Genomic DNA, 26,746 nt, shown 5'->3' on the forward strand with positions numbered 1-26,746 from the left:
GCTACCAAATAAACCTGTTGGACTTTAACCTGGTGTTGTTAAACTTCTTACTGTATCTCATAGAAGACAGAGGGTGGTGGTGGATGGAAATTTTTCAGACTGGAGACCAGTTACCAGCGGTGTACCACAAGGATCAGTGCTGGGTCGTCTGCTATTTGTGATTTTTATAAATGACTTGGAGGAGGGGGCTGAAGGGTGGATCAGTAAATTTGCGGATGACACCAAGATTAGTGGAGTAGTGGATGAGGTGGAGGGCTGTTGTAGGTGGCAAAGAGACGTTGATAGGATGCAGAGCTGGCCGAAAAATGGCAGATGGAGTTTAACCCTGATAAGTGCGAGGTGATTCATTTTGGTAGGACTAATTTAAATGTGGATTACAGGGTCAACAGCAGGGTTCTGAGGAATGTGGAGGAACAGAGAGATCTTGGGGTTCATATCCACAGATCTCTGAAGGTTGCCACTCAAGTGGATAGAGCTGTGAAGAAGGCCTATTGTGTGTTTATTAACAGGGGGTTGGAGTTTAAGAGCCGTGGGGTTATGCTGCAACTGTACAGGACCTTGGTGCGACCACATTTGGAATATTGTGTGCAGTTCTGGTGACCTCACTATAAGAAAGATGTGGAAGCACTGGAAAGAGTGCAAAGGAGATTTACCAGGATGCTGCCTGGTTTGGAGGGTAGGTCTTATGAGGAAAGGTTGAGGGAGCTAAGGCTTTTCTCTTTAGAGTGGAGGAGGTTGAGAGGCGACTTAATAGGGGTTTATAAGATGATGAGGGGGATAGATAGAGTGGACGTTCAGAGACTATTTCCTCGGGTGGATGTAGCTGTTACTAGGGGGCATAACTATAAGGTTCGTAGTGGAAGATAGAGGAGGGATGTACGAGGTAGGTTCTTTACTCAGAGAGTGGTTGGGGTGTGGAATGGACTGCCTGCTCTGATAGTGGAGTCAGACACTTTAGGAACTTTCAAGTGGTTATTGGATAGGCACATGGAGCACACTAGAATGATAGGGAGTGGGATAGCTTGATCTTGGTTTCGGAAAAGTTTCGGCACAACATCGTGGGCCGAATGGCCTGTTCTGTGCTGTACTGTTCGATGTTCTATGTTCTATCTCATGAACAGATAGTTGCCCCCATCATGATGCTTTCCAAAACTCCTTATCTACCATCCTTGGGCTTTCTTTGTACTGAGGTTCCCTTCGTTTGAAAAAGGGTGGATTAAAAGTTCTCAAAATTAGTTTTTTTTTAAGTTTATTTATTTGTCACAGTAAAGCTTGCATTAACACTGCAATGAAGTTACTGTGAAATTCCCCCAGTCGCCACACTCTGGTGCCTGTTCAGGTCAATGCACGGAACCAACACGTCTTTCAGACAGAGAGGAAACCAGAGCACCCGAAGGAAACCCAAGCAGACACGGGGAGAATATGCACAGACAGTGACCCAAGCCGGGAATCGAACCCGGGTCCCTGGCGCTGTGAGGCAGCAGTGCTAAAAACTGTGCCACCATGCCGTCACTGTCACTGTGCCACCATGGATGTCAGCGCCGTTTCTTTGTTTTAATCTAATGACCACATGGTCTGGGAATCATTTCAATTTCATAATCTCTCCTTTTAAACTCTTTCCTTCAGTATCCAATTCCAGAATTTTCCTTTTCATTGTGTTAATTGCATCAGGGATAAATCTTTGGATCCGACAGGAAGTTTAACTCAAGATCAATCCAACACAGGATTGGTCAGAATCATTTCACATGTCCCAAATTTTAAATAACCATTACAAATTAAAACTCTCATTCTCACATGTGAATTGTATCGGGATTGAAATTCCTGCATGTTTAGTAAAATATCCTGGAATCATATCTCTGGCCAGTAAATATGGTTCCAGGTTTATAACTTATGAAAAAAAGCTTTATTAACTACACTTACTTATTTAAAATCTGTTTGATTTAAATCACAGACAGAAAACCTGAAAGCTTGAAGCATTCAACCCACAAATATCATCCATACACAGGCAGAGAAACTTAGCATGTGCTTTACAACAACAATAACCAGAATGAATTCCTTAAGCGTTCTTGTGGTTCTGCTTTTAAACTTCCAGAAATGCCTTTAATTAAAGACTCAAGATAAGGTTAATTCCCCAGAAAGATAAACCTTAACAAATGTAGCCCAAAATAATGACAAAACGCATTGACAAACATCCACATAAAACAAATTAAACACACAGGTTCTCCCAGCTCGTAAATTTCAAACAATGAATCGTCAGCGTTCTCTCTCTCTCTCTCAGCTATAGCTTCTTAAAGTGACAGAGCACTACAAGCTCACAACTCCTTGAATAAGATACAAGATCCTCCATTCTAACTTAACCTTTTCAAGCCAACTTCCAAGACCTGATTCATAGGCAAAATCGCAAACAAGTTACCAGCGGAAAAATCTTTGTTCTTTACCTGGGGTTGAGGTGACAACACGATAAAATTCTCAGTTATTCCAAATTCCTCCAGGCTATGCGTAAATTTCCACATTTAACTGGATCCTATAAATCCTCAATTATAAACTAAAATAGACAGATTAGTTTCTGGGTGATTTAAAAACAAATCAAATGTCTGCTGAAAGGATTAACTTTTCTACAGAACCTAAAGGGGTGGGGAGTGAGCGGGAAAAACTTGGCACACAATTACGTCACTTTATACAAGTTTTAAAAACTTCTCTATCAACCAAACAAACTTGATTTTAAACTTCATCGATTAATTTTTTATTATTTTCCTCAACCTAATTATTTTCATTTGATCAGTTTTTGTTAGGGATGGGTAACTTCTGTTCTTTATAAACTGGTTCACTCATTTTGTTAATTCTCCATGGGCTCGGGAATCAGAACCCAGACTTTATCATCCTGACCATTTTAGTCCTTTTGCCACCAGAGGGGAACAATGGGTGGGGGCGGGGCTCCCGGGTCCGCGCGCCCGGGCCTGTGCACTGGAACCCGGAGACGTCACCGCGGAGCAGGGTGATTCCGATTGGCTGATTCAGGCAGGCCTCCATTGTGATGTCACAATGCGGAAGTTGGCCAATGAGCTTCAGAGTGAAACTTCCTCCTCTGGACAACATCTGGGAGGAAATCAATGTTTCTCCCTTTCCATTTCTTTTCTCATTCTGGGGGAAATTGAGGACGTGCAGCAACTGAAGGGAATGAAGTGAATTCGGTCTGTATATTCCACACATTTAACTCCAGTAATGTAGACATTTATCTGTCTGGCCGCCTGCAGGGAAATTTTCAGCTCTCTGTGTCCAGGGCAGGAAGCAGTGAGCATGGATCTGTCAAATCAGCCTCAATCAGCACCTTCAGGAGAATTGGGAGGGTGAATATTAGATACAGCAGAGTGAGAATGGAGGGAGAGTGTGTGGGAGGGAGATTCACAGCTTTGGGGAATGAGAGAGGAAAGAATGTTCCATAGAAATTAGAATTGTCTGTTCTGAATTTCTCTCCTGTGCTGACAGTGATGACTTTTGTAAATTCCTTGATTTCTTTAAAACATAAATTAAACATTCCCATTTGATTTCAGGTATTAACATATTCTGTTAGTTTGTTCTTTATTGTCAATGTCAGGCTGGGGTTGTTCCTCTTGGAGCAAAGGAGATTGAGGGGAGATTTGATAGAGGTGGACAAGATTCTGACAGGTTTAGATAAGGTGGACAAAGAAAAGCTGTTCCCATTAGCTGACGGGACAAGGACGAGGGGGGTCACAGATTTATGGTTTTGGGTCAGAGAGGAAGGGGGGATGTGAGGAAGAATATTTTGATGCAGCGAATGGTTATGACCTGGAACTCGCTGCCTACAAGGGTGAAGGACAATAAACAATTACAAAGGAAATTGGTTGGACATTTAGGGCGTTTCAAACAGAAATGCTGACTAAATATCTCTGAACTTCCTAACACTGTCACTCTGTGATCCTTGTGAAATCTGAAACCAGGTATTCGCAACAAGACTCAAAGAGCATCAGCCCACTGGAGGCAAAGTCATGAGACCAACCAGTCCAGCAGAAAGAAACCCTCCGACCCTCCCCAATGACCAACTGTGAGAATGAACAAAATGCAGTCCTGGATGGAATTGAAAGCAGAAACAATAACAGCAGAATCCAACCCCTGGAATCACTCATGAACCTTTTGGTGTCTCAGCAGGTGGGATGAAACTCTGAATCCCTTCCCACACTGAGAGCAGGTGAATGGCCTCTCCCCAGTGTGAATGCGCTGGTGTGTCCGCAGGTCAGATAATTGACTGAACCCCTTCCCACACTGAGAGCAGGTGAATGGTTTCTCCCCAGTGTGAACTCGCTGGTGTCTCCGCAGGGTGGATAAATCAGTGAATCCCTTGCCACACTGAGAGCAGGTGAACGGTCTCTCCCCAGTGTGAATTCGCTGGTGCGTCTGGAGGTTAGATAATTGACTGAACCCCTTCCCACACTGAGAGCAGGTGAAAGGCCACTCCCCAGTGTGAACTCGCTGGTGTCTCCGCAGGGTGGATAAATCAGTGAATCCCTTCCCACACTGAGAGCAGGTGAATGGTCTCTCCCCAGTGTGAATTCGCTGGTGCGTCTGCAGGTTAGATAATTGACTGAATCCCTTTCCACACTGAGAGCAGGTGAATGGCCACTCCCCAGTGTGAACTCGCTGATGTGCCTGCAGGCTGGATAACTGACAGAATCCCTTCTCACACTGAGAGCAGGTGAATGGCCTTTCCCCAGTGTGAACTCGCTGGTGTGTCTGCAGGTTAGATAATTGACTGAATCCCTTCCCACACTGAGAGCAGGTGAATGGCCTCTCCCCAGTGTGAACGCGCTGGTGTCTCCGCAGGGTGAATAAATCAGTGAATCCCTTCTCACACTGAGAGCAGGTGAACGGCCTCTCCCCAGTGTGAACTCGCTGGTGTCTCCGCAGGGTGGATAAATCAGTGAATCCTTTCTCACACTGAGAGCAGGTGAATGGTCTCTCCCCAGTGTGAACTCGCTCGTGTCTCTGCAGGTTAGCTAATTGACTGAACCCCTTCTCACACTCAGAGCAGGTGAACGGCCTCTCCCCAGTGTGAACTCGCTGGTGATTCCGCAGGCTGGATAAATCAGTGAATCCCTTCTCACACTGAGAGCAGGTGAACGGTCTCTCCCCAGTATGAACTCGCTGGTGTGCCTGCAGGTGAGATAACCGAGTGAATCCCTCCCCACACTGAGAGCAAGTAAATGGTCTCTCCCCAGTGTGGCTGCGCCGATGAGCTTCCAGCTCATGTGGGTATCTGTATCCCTTCCCACAGTCTGCACATTTCCATGGTTTCTCCATGGTGCAGGTGTCCTTGCCTCTCTCTTCAGTTGAAGACTCGTCCACACACAGAACAATCCCCCCACCCCCGCTGTGAATGGTGTGATATTTGTTCAGGCTGTGTAACTGGTTCAAGCTCAGTGCACTGGAACACTCTCACTCCAGTGTGGCAATGTGTTGGCGCTTTTACAGTCACATTAATGTTTGAAATCTTTTCAAGTCATCAGGCCGGACAACCATTTCTCCTCGATTCAAAGACCAATGATATTCAGGTCCCAAGGAATATGACTGTCAGATCTCGATGTGGCGTTTGAGATTTCGGCCAGTGATTCCTCCTTCAGTATCCTGTAAAACAAGTTTACAGAGGTCATCAGTGTCAGTGCAGGATAGAAATTCAGAACAGACAATTCTAGTTTCTATGGAACATTCTTTCCTCTCTCCAGACTCCAAACATTGGCTCTATTCTCTCTCTATCTGGGGGATAGCATGGGAAATGATGCTGCGGTAGATCAGCCAATTCTCAATGAATGGTTGAGGCAGTTCGATGGGCTGAATGGCCAACTGCAGCTCCTGTTTCTTATGATTTGTGTGTGGTGGACAGGAAGCAGTGAGCATGGATCTGTCAATCAGCCTCAATCAGCACCTTCAGGAGAATTGGGAGGGTGAATATTAGATACAGCAGAGTGAGAATGGAGGGAGAGTGTGTGGAATGGAGATTTACAGCTTTTGGGGAATGAGAGAGGAAAGAATGTTGATTAGAATCATAGAATTCCTACATCTTATCAACCGTCCCTGAGCCTTCAAAATGAATCTCTCTTCTCAAGACACTCTTATCTCTGACTTGTCTGTGCTGCTCGCAGTCTCACAAAGCAGCTGCCTGTGTGCTGATACAAGGGGCCCTGCGAGGCAAGTTTAATGCTCCATGACTGTGTCTTTAATGACTGAATAACTATAGGAATATGGTCAAGTCAGCTAAATCACATGATGCTTTATATTTCGGTTAGTAACTGACCATTTTGTTAACATAGCACATTTGGATATATAAATACATATAAAAGCAAAATATTGCGGATGCTGGAATCTTAAACCAAAACAGAAAATGCTGGAAAATGTCAGCAGGTCTGACAGCATCTGTGGAGAGAGAATGGAGCCAACATTTAAAGTCTGGATGACCCTTCATCAGAGCTCTGACAAAGGGTCATCCAGACTCGAAATGTTAGTCTATTCTCTCTCTATAAATATATATAGGACAGCTGCCTCAGCCTTGGCCCACTCTAACACATGCACGAAGCAGTGCTGACTATGTGGAAATGCTCAGATTATAGTTTCCTGCCTTCTCTTTAACAGCGAGTGAAAATGTTTTTCGGCTTGCAGACCTTCAAAGGAGTCAGTGTCTGCTATTTCAGCACGAACAGGCTAATCTTCACCTACGTAGGCCCCAGAACATTCTGCTTTTCGGCCTTCACCAGAGGGTGAGCAAGACCAGATTTCTCCATAACAAATACCAAAGGCGAGATATGGGGATATGCTATGCAAATAAAAGATTTGCAGAAATTAATTTTGAATGTGAAAGAGTGAAAAGCTAGGATTTAATTGGCGAATATGTCCGTCAATGAAGGATTAGAAACATTCCTGGTTTCTGATTTGCTGTAATTGACTATTATTGCCAAGTTATTTTTCTGTAACATCAGAACCACTTGCGGGACAGCTGCACAGGGTTTCTCCTTGTGCACAAGTTATTAAAGGCCCCACATTGGATTATGCCTGGTGTCCAGTGCTGTTTGTACTCAAGTCGACTAAGAATGCCTAAAGTTGCTGTGACCCAGGATCTCTGACAACTCTCCCTAACCAGACCTTGACTATCCAAAGGTTGGTCAGAATCCTCTACAGTAACTTACCCGCCACTGTTGTCAGGCTCACCGGCCTGTAATTACCAGGCTTCTCTTTGCAACCCTTCTTAAACAATGGAACAACATTAGCCAATCTCTCGTCTTCCAGAACTTTGCCAGTGGAAAGGGATGAAGCAAATACCTCTGCAAGACCCTCTGCAATTTCTTCCCCAAACTCCCACAAGATCCAAGGATGCACTTGATTTGATTTATTGTTGTCACACGTATTAGTATACAGTGAAAAGAATTGTTTCTTGTGGCTATACTGACAAAGCATACAGTTCATAGAGAAGGAAAGGAGAGAGTGCAGAATGTAGTGTTACAGTCATAGCTAAGGTGGACAGAAAGATCAACTTAGAGCGAGGTAGGTCCATTCAAAAGTCTGATGGCAACAGGGAAGAAGCTGTTCTTGAGTTGGTTGGTACGTGAGCTCAGACTTTTGTATCGTTCCCTCAAAGGAAAAAGGTGGAAGAGAGAATCTCCGGGGTGCGAGGGTTGATTATGCTGGCTGCTTTTCCAAGGCAGCCGGATGTGTACACAGAGTCAATGGATGGGAGGCAGGTTTGGGTGATGGACTGGGCTTCATTCACAATCCTTTGAGAAACACTTTGTTGAGAAAAGCATGGATATTAAGGAACTCGAGGAAATAAATCGTGATGACTTGAGGAGTGCACATATAACAGAGAAGGTGGTGCTGGACGTTTTAAAGCGCATCAAGGTAGATAAATCCCCGGGAACTGATGAAGTGTATCCCAGGACATTGTGGAAGGCTAGGGAGGAAATTATGGGTCCCCGAGCAGAGATATTTGAATCATCAATAGTCACAGGTGAGGTGCCTGAAGATTGGAGGGTGGCAAATGTTGTGCCTTTGTTTAAAAAGGGCTGCAGGTAAAAGTCTGGGAACGAGAGGCCGGTGAGCCTCACATCTGTAGGGGGTAAGTTGTTAGAAGGTATTTTGAGAGTCAGGATCTGCAGGAATTTAGAGATGCAAGGACTGATTAGGGGCAGTCAGCATGGCTTTGAGAGTGGAAAATCATGTCTCACAAATTTGATTGAGTTTTTTGAAGAGGTAACTAAGAAGGTAAATGAGGGCAGTGCAGTTGATGTTGTCTACATGGATTTTAGCAAGACCTTTGACAAGGTACCACATGGTAGGTTGTTGCATAAGGTTAAATCTCATGGGATCCAGGGTAAGGTAGCCAAATGGATACAAAATTGGCTTGGTGACAGAAGACAGAGGATAGTTGTGGAGGGTTGTTTTTCAAACTGGAGGTCTGTTATTTGTCATTTATATTAATGATTTGGATGAGAATTTAGTAGGCATGGTTAGTAAGTTTATAGATGACACCAAGATTGGTAGCATAGTGATCAGTGAGGAAGGTTATTTAGGATTGCGATGGGATCTTGATCAATTGGGCCAGTGGGCTGACGAATGGCAGATGGAGTTTAATTTAGACAAATGCGAAGTGATGCATTTTGGTCGATTGAACCAGGGCAGGACTTACTCAGTTAATGGTTGGGCATTGGGGAGAGATACAGAACAAAGAGATCTAGAGGTACAGGTTCATAGCTCCTTGAAAGTGGACAGAGTGGTGAAGAAGGCATTCGGCATGCTTGGTTTCATTGGTCAGAACAGTGAATACAGGAGTTGGGACGTCTTGTTGAAGTTGTAAAAGACATTGGTAATGCCACACTTGGAATACTGTGTACAGTTCTGGTCACCCTATTATAGAAAGGATATTATTAAACTTGAAAGACTGCAGAAAAGATTTACTAGGATGCTACCGGGACTTGATGGTTTGAGTTATAAGGAGAGGCTGGATCGACTGGGACTTTTTTCCTCTGGAGTGGAGGAGGCTTAGGAGTGAACTTATAGAGGTCTGTAAAATAATGAGGGGCATAGATCTGCTGGTCAATATCTTTTCCCAAAGGTAGGGGAGTTTAAAACTAAAGGGCATATGTTTAAGGTGAGAGGGAAGAGATACAAAAGGGTCCAGAGGGGCAATTTCTTTCACACAGCGTGTTGTGAGTGTCTGGAATAAGCTGCCAGAGGTAGTAGTAGAGGCGGGTACAATTTTGTCTTTTAAAAAGCATTTAGACAGTTACATGGGTAAGATGGGTATAGAGGGATATGAGCCAAACACGGGCAATTGGGACTAGCTTCGGGGTTAAAAAAAGGGGCAGCATGGACAAGCTGGGCCAAAGGGCTTGCTTCCATGCTGTAAACCTGTATGACTCTATGACTTTGTAGTTTCCTGTGGTCTTGGGCAGAGCTGGAGCTATACCAAGCTGTGATGCAACCAGAAAGAATGCTCTCGATGGCGCATCTGTAAAAGTTGGTGAGAGTCGTAGAAGAAATGCCAAATTTCCTTTGTCTCCAGAGAAATAGAGGCATTGATCAGGCCCAGAAGATTTATCCACCTTAACGCACTTCAGGGCTGCAATACCTCCTCCCTAGTAATATGCGTGTGGCCCGAGACATCACCACTTGTTTCCCTTATTGCTTTAGCACCCATCATGTTTCCCTCAGTAAACACCAAGGAGAAATATCCATTAAAAATCTCACCCATCTCCTGTGGCTCCATGCTCAGATGGCCATGCTGATTTTTAAGGGGACCTATTCTCTCTCTCTCTCGAGCCACCGTTTTACTCTCAGTATAGTTACAGAACCTCTTGGGATTTTCTTCAACCTTACCTGCCAGATCCATATCATACCCTCTTTTTGCCCTTCTGATTTCTTCTCAAGTGTTCCCTTACACGTTTTATAGTCATAGAGGTTTACAGCATGGAAACTGGCCCTTCAGCCCAACTTCTCCATGCCACCCTTTTTTTAATGACTCAGCAAATCCCAATTGCCTGCGTGTCGCCCATATCCCTCGATAGTCATCTTACTCATGTCACTGTCTAAATGCTTTTTAAAAGACAAGTGTACCAGTCTCTACTATTACCTGTGGCAGCTTGTTCCAGACATTGAGGGATTTACTTGTCCCCGATTGCCTAAACCCAATGTATGCTTCCTTCTTTTACCTGGCCAGAGCCTCAATAGCCCTTGTCAGCCAGGGATCCCTAAATTTATCATTCTTTCCCTTCACTCTAACAGGAATATACTACTCCTGGACTCTTTATCACACTTTTAAAAGTCTCACATTTGCCAGTCATTCCTTTCCCTTCAAACAAACTCACCGAATCGACATCTGCTGGATCCTACCTAATGCCCACAAAATTGGCCCTGCTCCAGTTTAGGGTTTGAACCTGTGGACACGCCTTATCTTTTTCCAGAACTATTTAAAAACTAATGGTGTTTTGCTCAGAGTCTGCAGCCTCCCTGGATTCACTTCCTTTTCTTTCCCTTCAGTTGCTGCAAGTCCCCAATTTCCCCCAGAATGAGAAAAGAAATGGAAAGGGGGGACAAAAGAAAGTGTTTTACTCACAGGATAAAAGCAAATTACTGCGGATGCTGGAATCTGAAACCAAAAGAGAAAATGCTGGAAAATCTCAAAGCTTGGACTCGAAAGGTCAGGTCTTTTCTCTCCTTACTGATGCTGCCAGACCTGCTGAGATTTTCCAGCATTTTCTCTTTTGGTATTTTACTCACAGATGTTGGAGAGGGGAGGAAGTTTCAGTCTGTCTGAAGCTCAATCTTCATTCACACAAAGCCTGCGCTCTGATTGGCTGGAGGACCAGAGTCCTTCCGGTCCTCCAACTCTTTCCATTGGTCAACACTTCAAGCATAAAGGTCGGGGGGGGAGGTGGGCACTCCCCGGAACATGCGCAGCTTCCCCTCTCCCTTGGACATGCGCAGTCCAGTTTTTTGGGTGGGGGGGGGGCGATCACCGAGCAGCTTCTCGCTCTGGCTGGAGCCGCCAACCGGTTGCCTGGAAACCTTGGCTCGATGTGGTGTAGGGGGAGGGGAACAATGGGTGGGGGCGGGGCTCCCGGGTCCGCGCGCCCGGGCCTGCGCACTGGAACCCGGAGACGTCACCGCGGAGCAGAGTGATTCCTATTGGCTGATTCAGGCAGGCTCCATTGTGACGTCACAATACGGAAGTTGTCCAATGAGCTTCAGAGTGAAACTCCCTCCTCTGGGCAACATCTGGGAGGAAATCAATGTTTCCCCCTTTCCATTTCTTTCCTCATTCTGGGGGAAATTGGGGACTTGCAGCAACTGAAGGGAAAGGAAGTGAATCCAGTCTGTATATTCCACACATTGTTCGGCCGGTCAGGTAGACATGTTCCTGTTTGGCAGCCTGCATGGAGATTTTCAGCTCTCTGTGTCCAGGACAGGAAGGAGTGACCATGGATCTGTCAATCAGCCTCAATCAGCACCTTCAGGAGAATTGGGAGGGTGAATATTAGATACAGCAGAGTGAGAATGGAGGGAGAGTGTGTGGGATGGAGATTTACAGCTTTTGGAGAATGAGAGAGGAAAGAATGCTACATAAAAACTAGAATTGTCTGTTCTGAATTTCTATCCTGTACTGACAGTGATGAACTTTGTAAATTCCTTTTGCAGGATATCAGAAGGCGAAAATTTAAAGACGAATATCAAACCAAACTTCACATCAAAATCTAACATCGTCACTCAGTTCATTGGGACCTGAATATCATCAACCTTTGAATCTAGAATGGAAATGTTTCTCTGCTTCAGATTTTAAACATCAGTGTGACTGGAAAAGCACCGAGACACACACACACTGAAACATGCACACACCTGAGTGACTGTGGAAAGAACTTTAACCAGTTAAACAGCCTGAAAATACATTGCAGCAGAGAGACCGCACCCATGTTATGTTGTAACTGAACTGATTGTCAAGCCTGGAGAGTCACAGGGACACCCGCACCATGGAGAAATTGTGTAAATGTGGGAACTGTGGGAAAGGATTCAGGTACCCATCTGCACTGGAAACTCATCGGCGCAGTCACACTGGGGAGAGACCATTCACCTGCTCTGTGTGTGGGAAGGGATTCACTCAGTTATCCCATTTACAAACACACCAGGGAGTTCACACTGGGGAGAGACCATTCACCTGCCCTGTGTGTGGGAAGGGATTCACTCAGTTATCCCATTTACAAACACACCAGGGAGTTCACACTGGGGAGAGGTCATTCACCTGCTCTGTGTGTGGGAAAGGATTCACTCAGTTATCCAACCTGCTGAAACACAAGATGTCAGAAGCACTGGAATCAGAGAAAAATTGCAATCTTCAAATATTCTAACTCGCTGCAAAAGGAGATTACAAGAGTCATGTGTCAATTGTGGCTTGAAATTAAGAAATACACATTTTTTGGGGGCTTGAGATTGCTGTAAAAATCCTCTTTTTCTAACCATCTGTAAAAGGAGATTCCAAAATCACAGAATCTCTGCAATGCAGAAGGAGGCCTTTTAGCCGATCGAGTCTGCACCAAGTTTCTAACAGAGCACCTTTACTCAGGCCCTATCCCTGTAACCTGATGTACGTACATCACTAATCCTTTCCTTCCCCCTCATCTTGGGACACAAAGGGACAATTTAGCATAGTCGATCAACCCACTCTTTGGAGTCTGGGAGGAAACCAGAGCACCCAGAGGAAACCCACACAGACAGAGGGAGAATGTGCAAACTCATACAGACAATCACCCGAGGCTGGAATTGAACCGGGTCTCTGGCGCTATGAGACAGAAGTGCTAACCACTGTGTCACCCCCAACAGTCATTTGTCAGTCCTGAATATAAATCCATAACATTCTCCCCTCCTGTTTTCTAGCATAAGATTACTTAAGATGGAATATACTTACATTGGAAGCAATTCAGACAAGGTTCACTCGCTGATTTCGGGCATGAAGGGGTCTGTTTTATGAGGAAAGGTTCGGCAGGGTACATCTATGCTCATTGGATTTTAGATAAATGAGATGTGATTGTTGGAGTGAAATTAAGACTGTGACCTTTGAAAGTTAATGCGTACGTGACTACAGGGTCTGGCTGTGCCCAGCACTTATCCTGTGGTTAACAAAGATCATTCTGTTGCTGACTAAATAACGAACTAACCTTTGAGCTACATCCTGTTATTGTATAAAAAATACGTAACAGACAAAAAAAACCAGACCGCGAGGTCCAGATGGTCCGTTTAGCTTCAGATAAAGGGGAACTGAAACAAGAAGTTGTGGGTTTTTGCAAACGGCTGTTTTTGAAGGAATGTGATTGGAGGTCAGTTGTTGCTAGGGGAGCCCAATTGGCTAAATACATGTAATCACCCAAAGTTAACGACGAAGTAACCGCTAATGTCTGTATGATTAAAGTGTATAAAAGACGCCGAGCTGCTGCTCCAAATTGAGACGGTGAAAGGCAGCATCCATTAACCCGGCCTGTCAGTCAATGACTCAAACATTGTCTCTCCTGGTCACCCAAATCCTGAAGCTCCGCCCACCGGCCGCGCATGCGCTCTGCTCCCCACTAAACAAAGATGGCGGCCGCGGCACTGGGCCTGATCCCGGATAAAATCCCTGCAGCTGCAAACCTGGGACCGGAAGGCTCTTATTCAGGCCTTGCGGCCAACAGCAGATGTTTATGAAGCCTCTACTCCCTCCCCACCACGGCTCCCGGCTCCATTCCTCCCTCCGCCCCACCGACTCTCACCCCTTGAAATAAGCATCTCCACACTCGCAGGGCTCCGAGCAAAGTGACACTGCGCATGCCCCAGATACAACGCTGCGTCTGCGTGCGTACTGTGCTCCTGTGGAGTGAATAGGGCACTTTCACACCCGCAGCGAATGCTGGGTAATACCCGCCATTGAAACTTCATATAGTTAGTTCAAAATAACATTGTCAGCATGAGGTAAGTTAATGAAATATTGAGAATTGGTGATCTGCTGTGCTCCATTTCTCAAAGTTCTGCTGCAAGACCATGCAATAGTTTCAAAGCTTTTATACCGTTTCCCTCTCACTCCTCCCTTTATGGTGCTGATCCCGGCTGGGTTCAATCGCACAGTCACTGGTTCTTCTCTCTGTCCCTGATACTGAATATTCACTCTTTTAGAGAATGATACAGCATAAATAGAAACCATTTGGCCCATTATGTCTCTGCTGGCTCTCTGGAAGATCCATCCAATTAATTCCACAGCCCAGCTGGTCGAGTCAGAACAATGCATATCTGTTGTAGTAATCTGAGACCTTAATGGAAAAGGGTTTCCACAGTTAAGCATATCAGGTGCCTGGTAGAATTTAGTTGAATGTTTCTGCAGATCTCATATACTGCAGTGACATTATCCTAAAGGGCCAAAGGGAGTATTCCAGTGTGTTAACCAGAATACTCCAGGGCACAACCTCAGGCTAAAGAGGGCACAACCTCAGGCTAAAGAGGACACAACCTCAGGCTAAAGGGATGATCCTTTCAAACAGAGATTAGGAGGAATTTCTTCAGCCAGAGATTGGTGAATCTGTGGAACTCTTTGCCACAGAAGGCTGTTGAGACCAGGTCATTGAGTGTCTTTAAGACAGAGATAGATAGGTTCTTGATTAATAAGGGGATCAGGGGTTATGTGGAAAAGGCAGGAGAATGGGGATGAGAAAAATATCAGCCATGATTAAATGGCGGAGCAGACTCGATGGGCCGAGTGACCTAATTCTGCTCCTATGTCTCATGGTCTTATGGTTAAGAGTAGATGAATGTTGGAATTACAAAGAAAAGGCATTCATATCCTGAATTTTCATAATTATCACTTGTCTGGGATGTTTCAGTCTGAAAGAATCCCATGTACTTGTCAGGTGAGAGGTCGTGTCCAATAGACCTGTGAAAGACAAATCACTCAGATTGCACTGGGGTTTATGCGATCAGGTCTTGGTTTTATGTACAAGGTCTGTATCAGACTGGAGCTGTGTCTTTGATTCTCCACAACAGTTGTAGTATCCTTACTAAATATCCACCACAACCACAACAGTCCGGAAGACTGAGGTTATTGTGATCACAGCCCTTCAAATTGGATGCACAAATTCTTTCCCACACGGAGCAGGTGAATGGCCTTTTCCCTATGTGTGTACATTGAAGAGGCAGTGGCATAGTGATATTGTCACTGGAGCAGTAACCCAGAGACCCAGGGCAATGTTCTGACCATGAAACCATTGCTGATTGCTCACTAACATCCTCTGGGGAAGGAAATCTGCTGTCCCTCTCCCCACCCTATACCCATAATCCCATACATTTAGCATGGCCATTCCAGCTAGCCTGCACATCTTTGGAGTGTGGAAGAAACCGGAGCACACGGAGGAAATCCACACAGACACAGAAAGAATGTGCAAACTCCACACAGGTTGAAATTGTACTCAGATGTCTGGATCTGTGAGGCAGCAGTGTGAACCACCATGCCACCTTGCTGCCCAAATAGGAGACCAAAAGTATATATCCTTGGGAGACAGCAAGTTCAAAGACTTTGGAGAGGAAAGGGAGGCTGGAGATGGGGCCATAATTTGCAAGCAAAGTGGGATCAAAGGGTTTTTTTCAGAAAGTGTGATGTTTGTGTATTTAAAAGTGAGAGGAACAAAACCAGAAGAGAGGGAGAGAATCATTAACAATATCAGCCAATATGGGGAAGTTGGATGGTCAGTAATTTAATGAAAATAGAGTCAGGGCCAAGACAGGAGAGAAACTGTTGAAAGATGTGGGTTCGGGGCTCAGACAGGGAGAGGCTTTAGGTACATTAGTTTGGCTCAGTGGGAGGGTGGAAGAGAGGGAAGCAGCAGGGGCAGCTGAATGGGTTGGCTCAATCCGAGTGACAAAGAAGCTCCATGACTTCATCACACTTTTTGTTGGGGGTCAGGATGGAGGAGACAGGGGAGAGGGAGAGCCATTCGAAAGGAATGGACTTGAGTCAGAAATAATAAAAAGTTTCAACAGATTGTTTGTTTAACATAAAAGCAGATTTATTTGATTTTCATCCAGGACATTAGTATTTATTTGTGGGCTCAAATTTATTTACATAAGAGGCGAATGACCACAATCAACATATTTGTGATTTGTGATAAACAGCAGAATCAAACTCCAGCAGTCACTTGTCAACTCGCTGATGGCTCAACAGGTTGTATTTCTGAGTGAATCCCTTTCCACATTTGGAGCAGGTGAACGGCCTCTCCCCAGTGTGAATTCGCTGGTGGACAGTGAGTTGGGATGGTCGCCTGAACCCAGTCCCGCAGTGAGTGCACTTGAACGGTCTCTCATCAGTGTGACCACGTTGATGAGACATCAGATCGCTGCAGCTTTTATAGCATTTCCCGCAGTCTGGACATTTAAAAGGTCTCTCCTCACTGTGAACACGTTGATGGGACACTAGATTGCTGGAACTTTTACAGCACTTCCCACAATCTGGACATTTGAACGGTCTCTCATCGGTGTGAACTTGCTGATGTGCCATGAGGTGTGATGTCCGAGTGAATCCCTTCCCACAGTCGGTGCAGGTGAACGGCCGCTTCCCAGTGTGAATTCACTGGTGTTCAGTGAGTTGAGATGACCACTTGAACCCAGTCCCGCAGTGAGAGCACCTGAACGGTCTCTCATCAGTGTGAACACGTTGATGGAACATTAGTTCTCTGGAACCTCTATAGCACTTGTCACATTCTGGACATTTAAATGGTCTTTCCTCTGTGTGAACACGTTGATGGAACATCACTTCCTTTAAACTTTTATAGTACTTGTCACATTCTGGACATTTAAATGGTCTTTCCTCTGTGTGAACTCGCTGGTGTGTCTGCAGTGTAGATGACTGAGTGAATCCCTTCCCACACTCGGAGCAGGTGAACAGCCTCTCCCCAGTGTGAACTCGCTGGTGTGTCAGCAGGGTGGATGACTGAGTGAATCCTTTCCCACACTCAGAGCAGGTGAACAGCCTCTCCCCAGTGTTACTGTATTGGTGAATTTCCAGCTCAGACAGGTCTCTGAATCCTTCCCCACATTTCCACGGTTTCTCCTCAGTGTGACTGCACTTGTGTCTTGACAGGCCAGATGATTGTCTGAATCCTTGTCCACACACAGGACACGTGTACAGTTTCACCCCACTGTGAACGGTGCTTTTTCCTTCCATGCTCAAAGTTCAGTTATATTCAGGTTACAATAAATTGGGCGACTCAGTCAGATCCTGATGTGATGTTTGGTTTGAGTTTCTTGACTGCAAATCATCCCCTTCTAAAACCCTGTGAAATTGATTTAAAACAGTGAAAAGGGAGTGAGAGAGATCCCACAAAAACACAAAGGCAGGTTGTGAAATTGAGCTGAATGAATCTGGTCATTTGTGGGGCCGGTGCTCGGAAAACATTACCATGGAAACTGCTGGATTGTCATAAAACCTCAACTGGTTCACTAATGCCTTTCAGGAAAGGGAATCTGCCATCCAGTCTGGGACTACACAAGGCTCTGGCCTCAATGGATGGAGAGAGAGGTGGGGGCAAAGGAGGGACTTTATGTATCTACAACTCAACCAGTGGTTTGAACCTTAAAACCGTTAACCTGCCCACCGAGAAGGATCAGGGTAAGAGGTGTATGTGAACACCATCATCTCCAAATTCCCTCCAATTTTACACACCATCCTCCCTTGTCTGACACCCAGGACTGGATGAGCAGTAATTGCCTTTGTTAAATATTGGAAGATGAAGGTTATCATCTTCAGCCCTGCAACAAATTCCACTTCCTAACCACTGACTCCATCTGTCCCCATTGTGACTGTCTGAGGCTGAACCGGAGTCTTCACAACCTCAGTGACATGTTTCACTTCAAACTGAGCTTCTAAACATATCCTCATAGAATCTGCAGCACGGAGACAGGCCCTTCGGCCCAAACTGGTCCATGCCCACCAAAAATACCCATGTAAGCTAACTCCATTTGGCCCATATCCCTCTAAACCTTTCCTATCCATGTACCTGTCCAAATGCCTTTTAAATGTTGACAATGTCCCTGCCTCAACCACTTCCTCCGGCAGCTCATTCCACATACGTACCACCCTCTGTGTAAAAAAGCTGCTCCTCAGGTTCCCATTAATTCATTTCCCTCTTAACTTAAACTTATGCCCTCTAATTCTTAATTCCCCAACCCTGGGAAAAAGACTGAGTGCATTCAACCTATCCATGCCTCTCATGATCTTACACACCTCCATAAGATCACCCCTCAGTCTCCTACGCTCCAAAGAAAAAGTCCTAACTCATCCAATCTCTCCCTATAACTTGAGTCCTGGCAACATCCTTGTAAATCTTTTCTGCACTCTCTCCAGTTTAGTAACATCTTTCCAAATCAAGGTGACCAAAACTGAACACAATATTCCAGGTGCAGCCTCACCAAAGTCCTGTCCAACTGCAACATAACTTCCCAACTTCTATACTCAATGCCCTGACTGATAAAGGCCAGCATGCCAAAAGCCTTCTTCACTGCCCTATCTACACGTGACTCCACCTTAAGAGAACCGTGCACCTGAACTCCAAGGTCCCTCTGTTCCACGATACTCCCTGAGGTCCTCCCATTCAGCGTGAAAGTTCTACCTTGGTTTGACTTTCCATGATGCAACACCTCACACTGATCTGTATTTAACTCGATTTGCCACATCACCACCTACACTACCTATTTCCACCTCAGTGACATCGCCCCACTTTGTCCTGGCCTCAGATCATCTGCTGCTGAAACCAGGTGGACGAAGAAATTGCTAAGCAGATTATGGATAGGTGCGGGGGTCACAGGGTAGTTGTGATGGGGGACTTTCACTTTCCAAATATTGATTGGAACCTTTGTACGTTGAATAGTTCGGATGGGGCAGCTTTTGTGCAGTGTGTGCAGGAGGGTTTCCTGACACAATATGTGGATAGGCCGACAAGAGGTGAGGCCACATTGGATTTGGTACTGGGAAATGAACCGGGCCAAGTGTTAGATTTGGTTGCGGGAGAGCACTTTGGAGATAGTGACCACAATTCGGTGTCTTTTGTTATTGCAATGGAGAGGGATAGGGCCGTATGGCAGGGCAAGGTTTATAATTGGGGGAGAGGTAATTATGATGCGATTAGGCAAGAATTAGGGGGTATAAGTTGGGAACAGAAATTGTCAGGGAAAGGCACAAATGAAAAATGGAGCTTGTTCAAGGAACAAATACTGCATGTCCTTGATAGGTATGTCCCTGTCAGGCAGGGAGGAAATGGCCGAGTGAGGGAACCATGGTTCACAAAAGAGGTGGAATGTCTTGCAAAAAGGAAGAGGGAAGCTTATGTAGGGATGAGGAAACGAGGTTCAGATGACTCGATTGAGGGTGACAAGTTAGCAAGGAATGAGCTGAAAAAGGGGCTTAGGAGAGCTAGAGGGGACATGAGAAGTCCTTGGCGGGTCGGATCAAGGAAAACCCCAAGGCTTTTTACTCTTATGTAAGGAATAAAAGAATGACCAGGGTGAGGTTAGGGCCGGTCAAGGACAGTAATGGGAACTTGTGTATGGAGTCAGTAGAGATAGGAGAGGTGATGAATGAATACTTTTCTTCAGTGTTCACCAAGGAGAGGGGCCATGTTTTTGAGGAAGAGAAGGTGTTACAGGCTAATCGGCTGGAGGAAGTAGATGTTCGGAGGGAGGATGTACTAGCAGTTTTGAATAAACTGAAGGTCGATAAGTCCCCTGGGCCTGATGAAATATATCCTAGGATTCTTTGGGAGGCAAGGGATGAGATTGCAGAGCCTTTGATCTTTGGGTCCTCACTGTCCACGGGGATGGTGCCAGAGGACTGGAGAGTGGCGGGTGTTGTTCCTTTGTTTAAGAAAGGGAATAGAAATGACCCTGGTAATTATAGGCCGGTTAGTCTTACTTCGGTGGTTGGTAAGTTGATGGAAAAGGTCCTTAGGGATGGGATTTACGACCATTTAGAAAGATGCGGATTAATCTGGGATAGTCAGCACGGATTCGTGAAAGGCATGTCATGCCTCACAAATTTGATAGAATTTTTTGAGGAGGTAACTAAGTGTGTTGATGAAGGTAGGGCAGTTGATGTCATGTACATGGATTTTAGTAAGGCGTTTGATAAGGTCCCCCATAGTCGGCTTATGATGAAAGTAAGGAGGTGTGGGATAGAGGGAAATTTGGCCGATTGGATAGGTAAATGGCTATCTGATCGAAGACAGAGGGTGGTGGTGGATGGAAAATTTTCGGATTGGAGGCAGGTTGCTAGCGGAGTGCCACAGGGATCAGTGCTTGGTCCTCTGCTATTTGTGATTTTTATTAATGACTAGAGGAGGGGGCTGAAGGGTGGATCAGTAAATTTGCTGATGACGCCAAGATTGGTGGAGTAGTGGATGAGGTGGAGGGCTGTTGTAGACTGCAAAGAGACATAGATAGGATGCAAAGCTGGGCTGAAAAATGGCAGATGGAGTTTAACCCTGATAAATGCGAGGTGATTCATTTTGGTATGACAAATTTAAATGTGGATTACAGGGTCAAAGGTAGTGTTCTGAAGACTGTGGAGGAACAGAGAGATCTTGGGGTCCATATCCACAGATCTCTGAAGGTTGCCACTCAAGTGGATAGAGCTGTGAAGAAGGCCTATAGTGTGTTAGCTTTTATTAACAGGGGGGTTGGAGTTTAAGAGCCGTGGGGTTATGCTGCAACTGTACAGGACCTTGGTGAGACCACATTTGGAATATTGTGTGCAGTTCTGGTTACCTCACGATATGGAGGATGTGGAAGCACTGGAAAGAGTGCAAAGGAGATTTACCAGGATGCTGCCTGGTTTGGAGGGTAGGTCTTATGAGGAAAGTGTGAGGAAGCTAGGGCTGTTCTCTCTGGAGCAGAGGAGGCTGAGGGGAGACTTAATAGAGGTTTATAAAATGATGAAGGGGATAGATAGAGTGAACGTTCAAAGACTATTTCCTCGGATGGCTGGAGCTATTACAAGGGGGCATAACTATAGGGTTCATGGTGGGAGATATAGGAAGGATGTCCGAGGTAGGTTCTTGACTCAGAGAGTGGCTGGGATGTGGAATGGACTGCCTGCAGTGATAGTGGAGTCAGACACTTTAGGAACATTTAAGCGGTTATTGGATAGGCACATGGAGCACACTAGGATGATAGGGAGTGGGATAGCTTGATCTTGGTTTCGGATGAAGCTCGGCACAACATCGTGGGCCGAAGGGCCTGTTCTGTGCTGTACTGTTCTATGTATGACTTACTCAGTTAATGATAGGGGTTGGGGAGAGTTACAGAACAAAGAGATTGAAGGGTACACGTTCATAGCTCCTTGAAAGTGGAGTCACAGGTGGACAGAGTGGTGAAGAAGACATTCGGCATGCTTGGTTTCATTGGTCAGAACATTGAATACAGGAGTTGGGACATCTTGTTGAAGTTGTCCAAGACATTGGTAAGGCCACACTTGGAATACTATGTACAGTTCTGGTCACCCTATTATAGAAAGGATATTATTAAACTAGAAAGAGTGCAGAAGAGATTTACTAGGATGCTACCGGACTTGATGGTTTGAGTAATAAGGAGAGGCTGGATAGACTGGAACTTTTTTCTCTGGAGCTGAGGAGGCTGAGGATGATGTTCTAGAGGCCTATAAAATAATGAGGGGCATAGATCAGCTAGATCGTCAATATCTTTTCCCAAAGGTAGGGGAATCTAAAACTAGAGGGCATAGGTTTAAGGTAAGAGGGGAGAGTTAGAAAAGTATCCAGAGGGGCAATTGTTTCGCACAGAGGGTGATGAGTGTCTGGAACAATCTGCTAGAGGTAGTAGTAGAGGGGGATACAATTTTGTATTTTAAAAAGCATTTAGACAATTACATGGGTAAAATGGATATAGAGGGATATGGGCGAAATGCAGACAATTGGGACGAGCTCAGGGGTTTTAAAAAAAGGGTGGCATGGACAAGTTGGGCCGAAGGGTCTGTTTCCATGCTGTAAACCTCTATGCCTGTTTGCCCTGGATCAAACTGACACCCAGGAACTCTCAAATGCTGCAGCTTGAATGTGTACTAATAAACTATTTATTTTATCCAATGATAATTTATTTTTGTTTTTAAGTATTTTATTAACCTTACCACCTGTTGCTATACTATTTTGATCCTTAGGAACAGAATAAATTTTAGTTACTGTGCAGATACTCACCAAAAATCTAGCTTCTTCTCCTGTAGAAGAGTAAGATCACTTCCCAAAGGCTGAGAAAGTTAGAAAGCAAAAGGGCACCCCCTTCCCTTCCTTCCCGAACTCCCTTAATTACCCAACTCCCAGAACTCTATTCTAAGCTGCATTCAAGTGATGCTGGTTCAGAGCTGTTTCTGAGCTGTAGATTCAATACAATACTCACTTGCTGACATGGACATCAAAGCCTGTATGGGTCTCCAGGCCATCATGCACACCATCATGATAGGGAGGATGGAGATGGTGTTGCCAGTCATTTACATGATGGACAGATTCATGGGCAGCTGTTTCAATGGGCCCAAGGCGGTGTCCCAGCAGGACTGAAAACAGAAAGTGAGCAGGGTATCAGTAAAGGGGGCCGGTTAGGGGAGGCTATATGCTGATCTTATACCCAGGCCTGGAAGTAAGGATGACCATTAACCCTTTAACACACAGGCTGCTGTGGTTCACCAAGGTACTTCACGACCGTGGACAAACCAGGGGCGTTGTCAGCCACACACTGAAGACACATTCAAATCTAACTTACTTTCTCGACCAGGATCCGGTCTGTTTCTTGGACGCAGATGTCCGGTAGCTGTTTGTCCAAATATGCGACTGGGCACATGGAGTCTCTCTGGCCACACTGTTGATCACGGCTCCTATGAGAAACAGAAAACACAAGTTGGTCACCCTTTCAAGACCTTCTTTAAAGAGGGAGTCTCTCTGTTGAGGACCCCAACGTGGTGGCAATAGTGCCAGCACGAACTAAAGCTTGGGCAAACCTCAGACACACACTGCCATTGCGTGTACCAAACTGCCAGGGGAATGGAGAGATGCAGAAGTGGATTTAGTGTGAATCGATAATCAGGGTGCCAATCCACTTGCCCTCCATTTAGGGACAAAGCGACAAATCACCAGATGTACCAAATTGTATCTTGAAAACAAACACTGTGGGATATTGAGAGAGATCCAGTTCAGCACCCGGCCCTGGAAACGAGCAATCATTCCTCCAACCACCACCGCAGTTGGCACCTGATCAGGTGGAGGGGTCATGACCTGGGGAAAAGATGCCAAGTGGGGTCTGAGTGATTTCTGGGGGATTTGAGGGGCTGCTTTGTGCTGAGCAGCTCGGTGAGGGGTAAAAGAGACGTGAAAAACCCGGGGTTGGGAAGTTTTGAGTTGGTGTCACATCCCCAGGTCGCCTTCGCGGGAGAGGCGGGCTGACCCGGCTTGCCTCCTACTCGAGCCCCCGGCTCCCCGCGCGGCCTCTGCACCCGCTGCTGCTGCCGATCAGATTGAGCAGAGTGTCCACTTGCGCCGGCGCGCGCTGTTGGCGAGCCCCGCCCCTGCAGCCATGGCAACGCCTGCCACCGTTAACCGTTCCCCACTTTCAAATCTGATTCCGATCCGGAGAAGAACCCGCGCGCTTCCGTCAACAAAACACTCCCGCTGCAATGCGCATGTGCGATCCGAACCGCCTCAGCGTGCTGCGTACACCGCCCATTGCCCCGCCCCCCACATCGTCGCCATCTTTGTTAAGGGCACATTGGTTCTTCATCTTCCGTCCAGACGGAGGACGTCTGCCCCACACAAAGATGGACATCACTTAATATCAGAGATATTTAAAATATTGCTTTTATCGCTTCAACCGTAACGCCGCATAAAACGTCAATAAAACCGAAAGGACCTTGTCTCCTCATTCAGCAACCAAAATCATAAGAATCCATTGTTAATAGGTTTCTCACAGTAAGAAGTTTAACAACACCAGGTTAAAGTCCAACAGGTTTATTTGGTAGCAAAAGCCACACAAGCTTTCGAAGCTCTAAGCCCCTTCTTCAGGTGAGTGGGAATTCTGTTCACAAACAGAGCTTATAAAGACACAGACTCAATTTACATGAATAATGGTTGGAATGCAAATACTTACAACCAATCAAGTCTTTAAGAAACAAAACAATGGGAGTGGAGAGAGCATCAAGACAGGCTAAAAAGATGTGTATTGTCTCCAGACAAGACAGCCAGTGAAACTCTGCAGGTCCACGCAACTGTGGGAGTTACAAATAGTGTGACATGAACCCAATATCCCGGTTGAGGCCGTCCTCGTGTGTGCGGAACTTGGCTATCAGTTTCTGCTCAGCGACTCTGCGCTGTCGTGTGTCGCGAAGGCCGCCTTGGAGAACGCTTACCCGAATATCAGAGGCCGAATGCCCGTGACCGCTGGAACACTCCCAATCGGGGGTGTGTTTGTTCCAATGCTTTTCCGGTCACACTGATGTTTAAAATCTTTGCCGACAGGCAGAAGAGTCAAACATTTCTCCTCCCGCATTCAAAGACCAATGATATTCAGCTCCTAATGAACAAAATGACTTTGCCAGTCATGATGCTCGTTTGAATTTTCTGTCTACCAATCCTCCACTTCCAATATCCTGTAAAAAAAAATTTGGAAAAGTCATCACTGTCAGTCCGGAATAGAAATCCTGAACAGACAATTCTAGTTTCTCCGGAACATTTTTTCCTCTCTTGTTCCCCAAAATCTGTAAATCCCCGTCCCACACACTCTCCCTCCTCCCTGGGCTTAAACCCATCTCACCATCTGCATCATTTCTTTCCAGCCTGCAGAGACACCAGCGAGTTCACACTGGGGCGAAGCCATTCACCATTCACATTCCTCCCACACCTGCTCTCAGTGTGGGAAGGGATTCACTTGTTTATCCAGCCTGCGGACACACCAGCGAGTTCACACTGGGGAGAGACCGTTCAGCTGCGCTCAGTGTGGGAAGGGATTCGCTTGTCCGTCCAACCTGCAGAGACACCAGCGAGTTCACACTGGGGAGAGGCCATTCACCTGCTCTCAGTGTGGGAAGGGATTCATTCACTCATCCAGCCTGCGGACACACCAGCGAGTTCACACTGGGGAGAGACCTTTCACCTGCTCTCAGTGTGGGAAGGGATTCAGAGTTTCATCCCACCTGCTGAGACACCAACAAGTTCACGAGTGATTCCAGAGGTTGGATTCTGCTGTTATTGTTTCTGCTCTCAATTACACCCAGGACTGCATTTTGTTCATTCTCACAGTTGGTCAATGGGGAGGGTCGGAGGGTTTCTTTCTGCTGGACTGGCCGGTCTCATGACTTTGCCTCCAGTGGGCTGATTCTCTTTGAGTCTTGTTGCGAATACCCGGTTTCAAATTTCACAAGGATCACAGAGTGACAGGGTGTGAGGAAGTTATAGAGGTATAGAGGTTTACAACATGGAAACAGGCCCTTCAGCCCAACTTGTCCATGCAGCTCAGTTTTTACCACTAAGCTAGTCCCAAAAGGGGCGGCATGGTAGCACAGTGGTTAGCACTGCTGCTTCACAGCTCCAGGGACCTGGGTTCGATTCCCGGCTTGGGTCACTGTCTGTGTGGAGTTTGCACATTCTCCTCGTGTCTGCGTGGGTTTCCTCCGGGTGCTCCGGTTTCCTCCCACAGTCCAAAGATGTGCGGGTTAGGTTGATTGGCCATGCTAAAAATTGCCCTTAGTGTCCTGAGATGCGTAGGTTAGAGGGATTAGTGGGTAAATATGTAGGGATATAGGGGTAGGGCCTGGGTGGGTTTGTGGTCGGTGCAGACTCGATGGGCCGAATGGCCTCTTTCTGTACTGTAGGGTTCCTATGTTTCTAGGTTAATTGCCCGTATTTTGCCCATATCCCTCTATCCCCATCTTACCCATGTAACTGTCTAAATGCTTTTGAAAAGACACCATTGTACCTGCCTCTACTACTGCCTCTGGCAACTCGTTCCAGACACTCACCACCATCTGAGTGAAAAACTGCCTCTCTGGACCCTTTTGTATCTCTCCCCTCTCACTTTAAACCTAAAACTAAGAACAAGAAACGTATCGATAAAATTATTAGAGAACAGAGCCAACGTTTCGAGTCTGGATGACACTTCATATGAGCTGTTATGAAGGGTCATCCAGTATCAAAACATTAGCTATATTCTCTCTCCACAGATGCTGTCAGACCCGCTGAGATTTTCCAGCATTTTCTGTTTTTGTTTCAGATTCCAGCATCCGCAGTATTTTACTCTTCTGATAAAATGATTAGTTCTGATTGGAATCCCCACGACCCTCCCACAAGACAGAAGGAGTGGTGGCAAAGGGAGAAAAAGGATAAGGCTTTTTTCCGGGTTTTGAATTGAGGAAGTGAGGTCAGCTGAAGGGGATTCTGGGAGGTTGAGTCTTAGTATAAAAGGCAGTTACCTGGGGGTTCGACCTCTTTGATTGACTGGAGTGAGACTGGGGGAGAGAGTCTTAGCAGGAGTGCTGAGAGTAAGCAAAGAAGTGATTTAATTATTCATTTATTCATTTAAGGGTATTCCTTGTATATTTCGCGGGCTTTTTTCAGGGTTTTGAATTGAGGAAGTGAGGTCAGCTGAAGGGGATTCTGGGAGGTTGAGTCTTAGTATAAAAGGCAGTTACCTGGGGCGT

General features: G+C 45.9%; 2 protein-coding genes across 2 annotated transcripts in view; one reads left to right on the forward strand and one right to left on the reverse strand.

The window, feature by feature from the left end:
- The window catches only part of LOC144483898 (uncharacterized), a 40,454-nt gene extending 15,181 nt beyond the window's left edge, over positions 1-25,273 (forward strand). Inside the window, exon 3 of the mRNA XM_078202477.1 lies at positions 24,887-25,273. Within this exon, the coding sequence (XP_078058603.1) occupies positions 24,887-25,273 (387 nt within the window). The remainder of the gene's footprint in view (positions 1-24,886) is intronic.
- Positions 1,463-22,929, reverse strand: LOC144483885 (uncharacterized). The gene is given in 4 exon segments (XM_078202463.1): positions 1,463-5,239; positions 16,206-17,339; positions 22,465-22,618; positions 22,825-22,929. Coding segments are annotated over 2 exon segments (2,127 nt in total). The 5' UTR covers positions 17,231-17,339; positions 22,465-22,618; positions 22,825-22,929; the 3' UTR covers positions 1,463-4,137.
- Positions 25,274-26,746: the final 1,473 nt, after the last annotated feature.

Source organism: Mustelus asterias, unplaced genomic scaffold (genome assembly GCF_964213995.1).
Source record: "Mustelus asterias unplaced genomic scaffold, sMusAst1.hap1.1 HAP1_SCAFFOLD_84, whole genome shotgun sequence".
Lineage (NCBI taxonomy): Eukaryota > Metazoa > Chordata > Chondrichthyes > Carcharhiniformes > Triakidae > Mustelus > Mustelus asterias.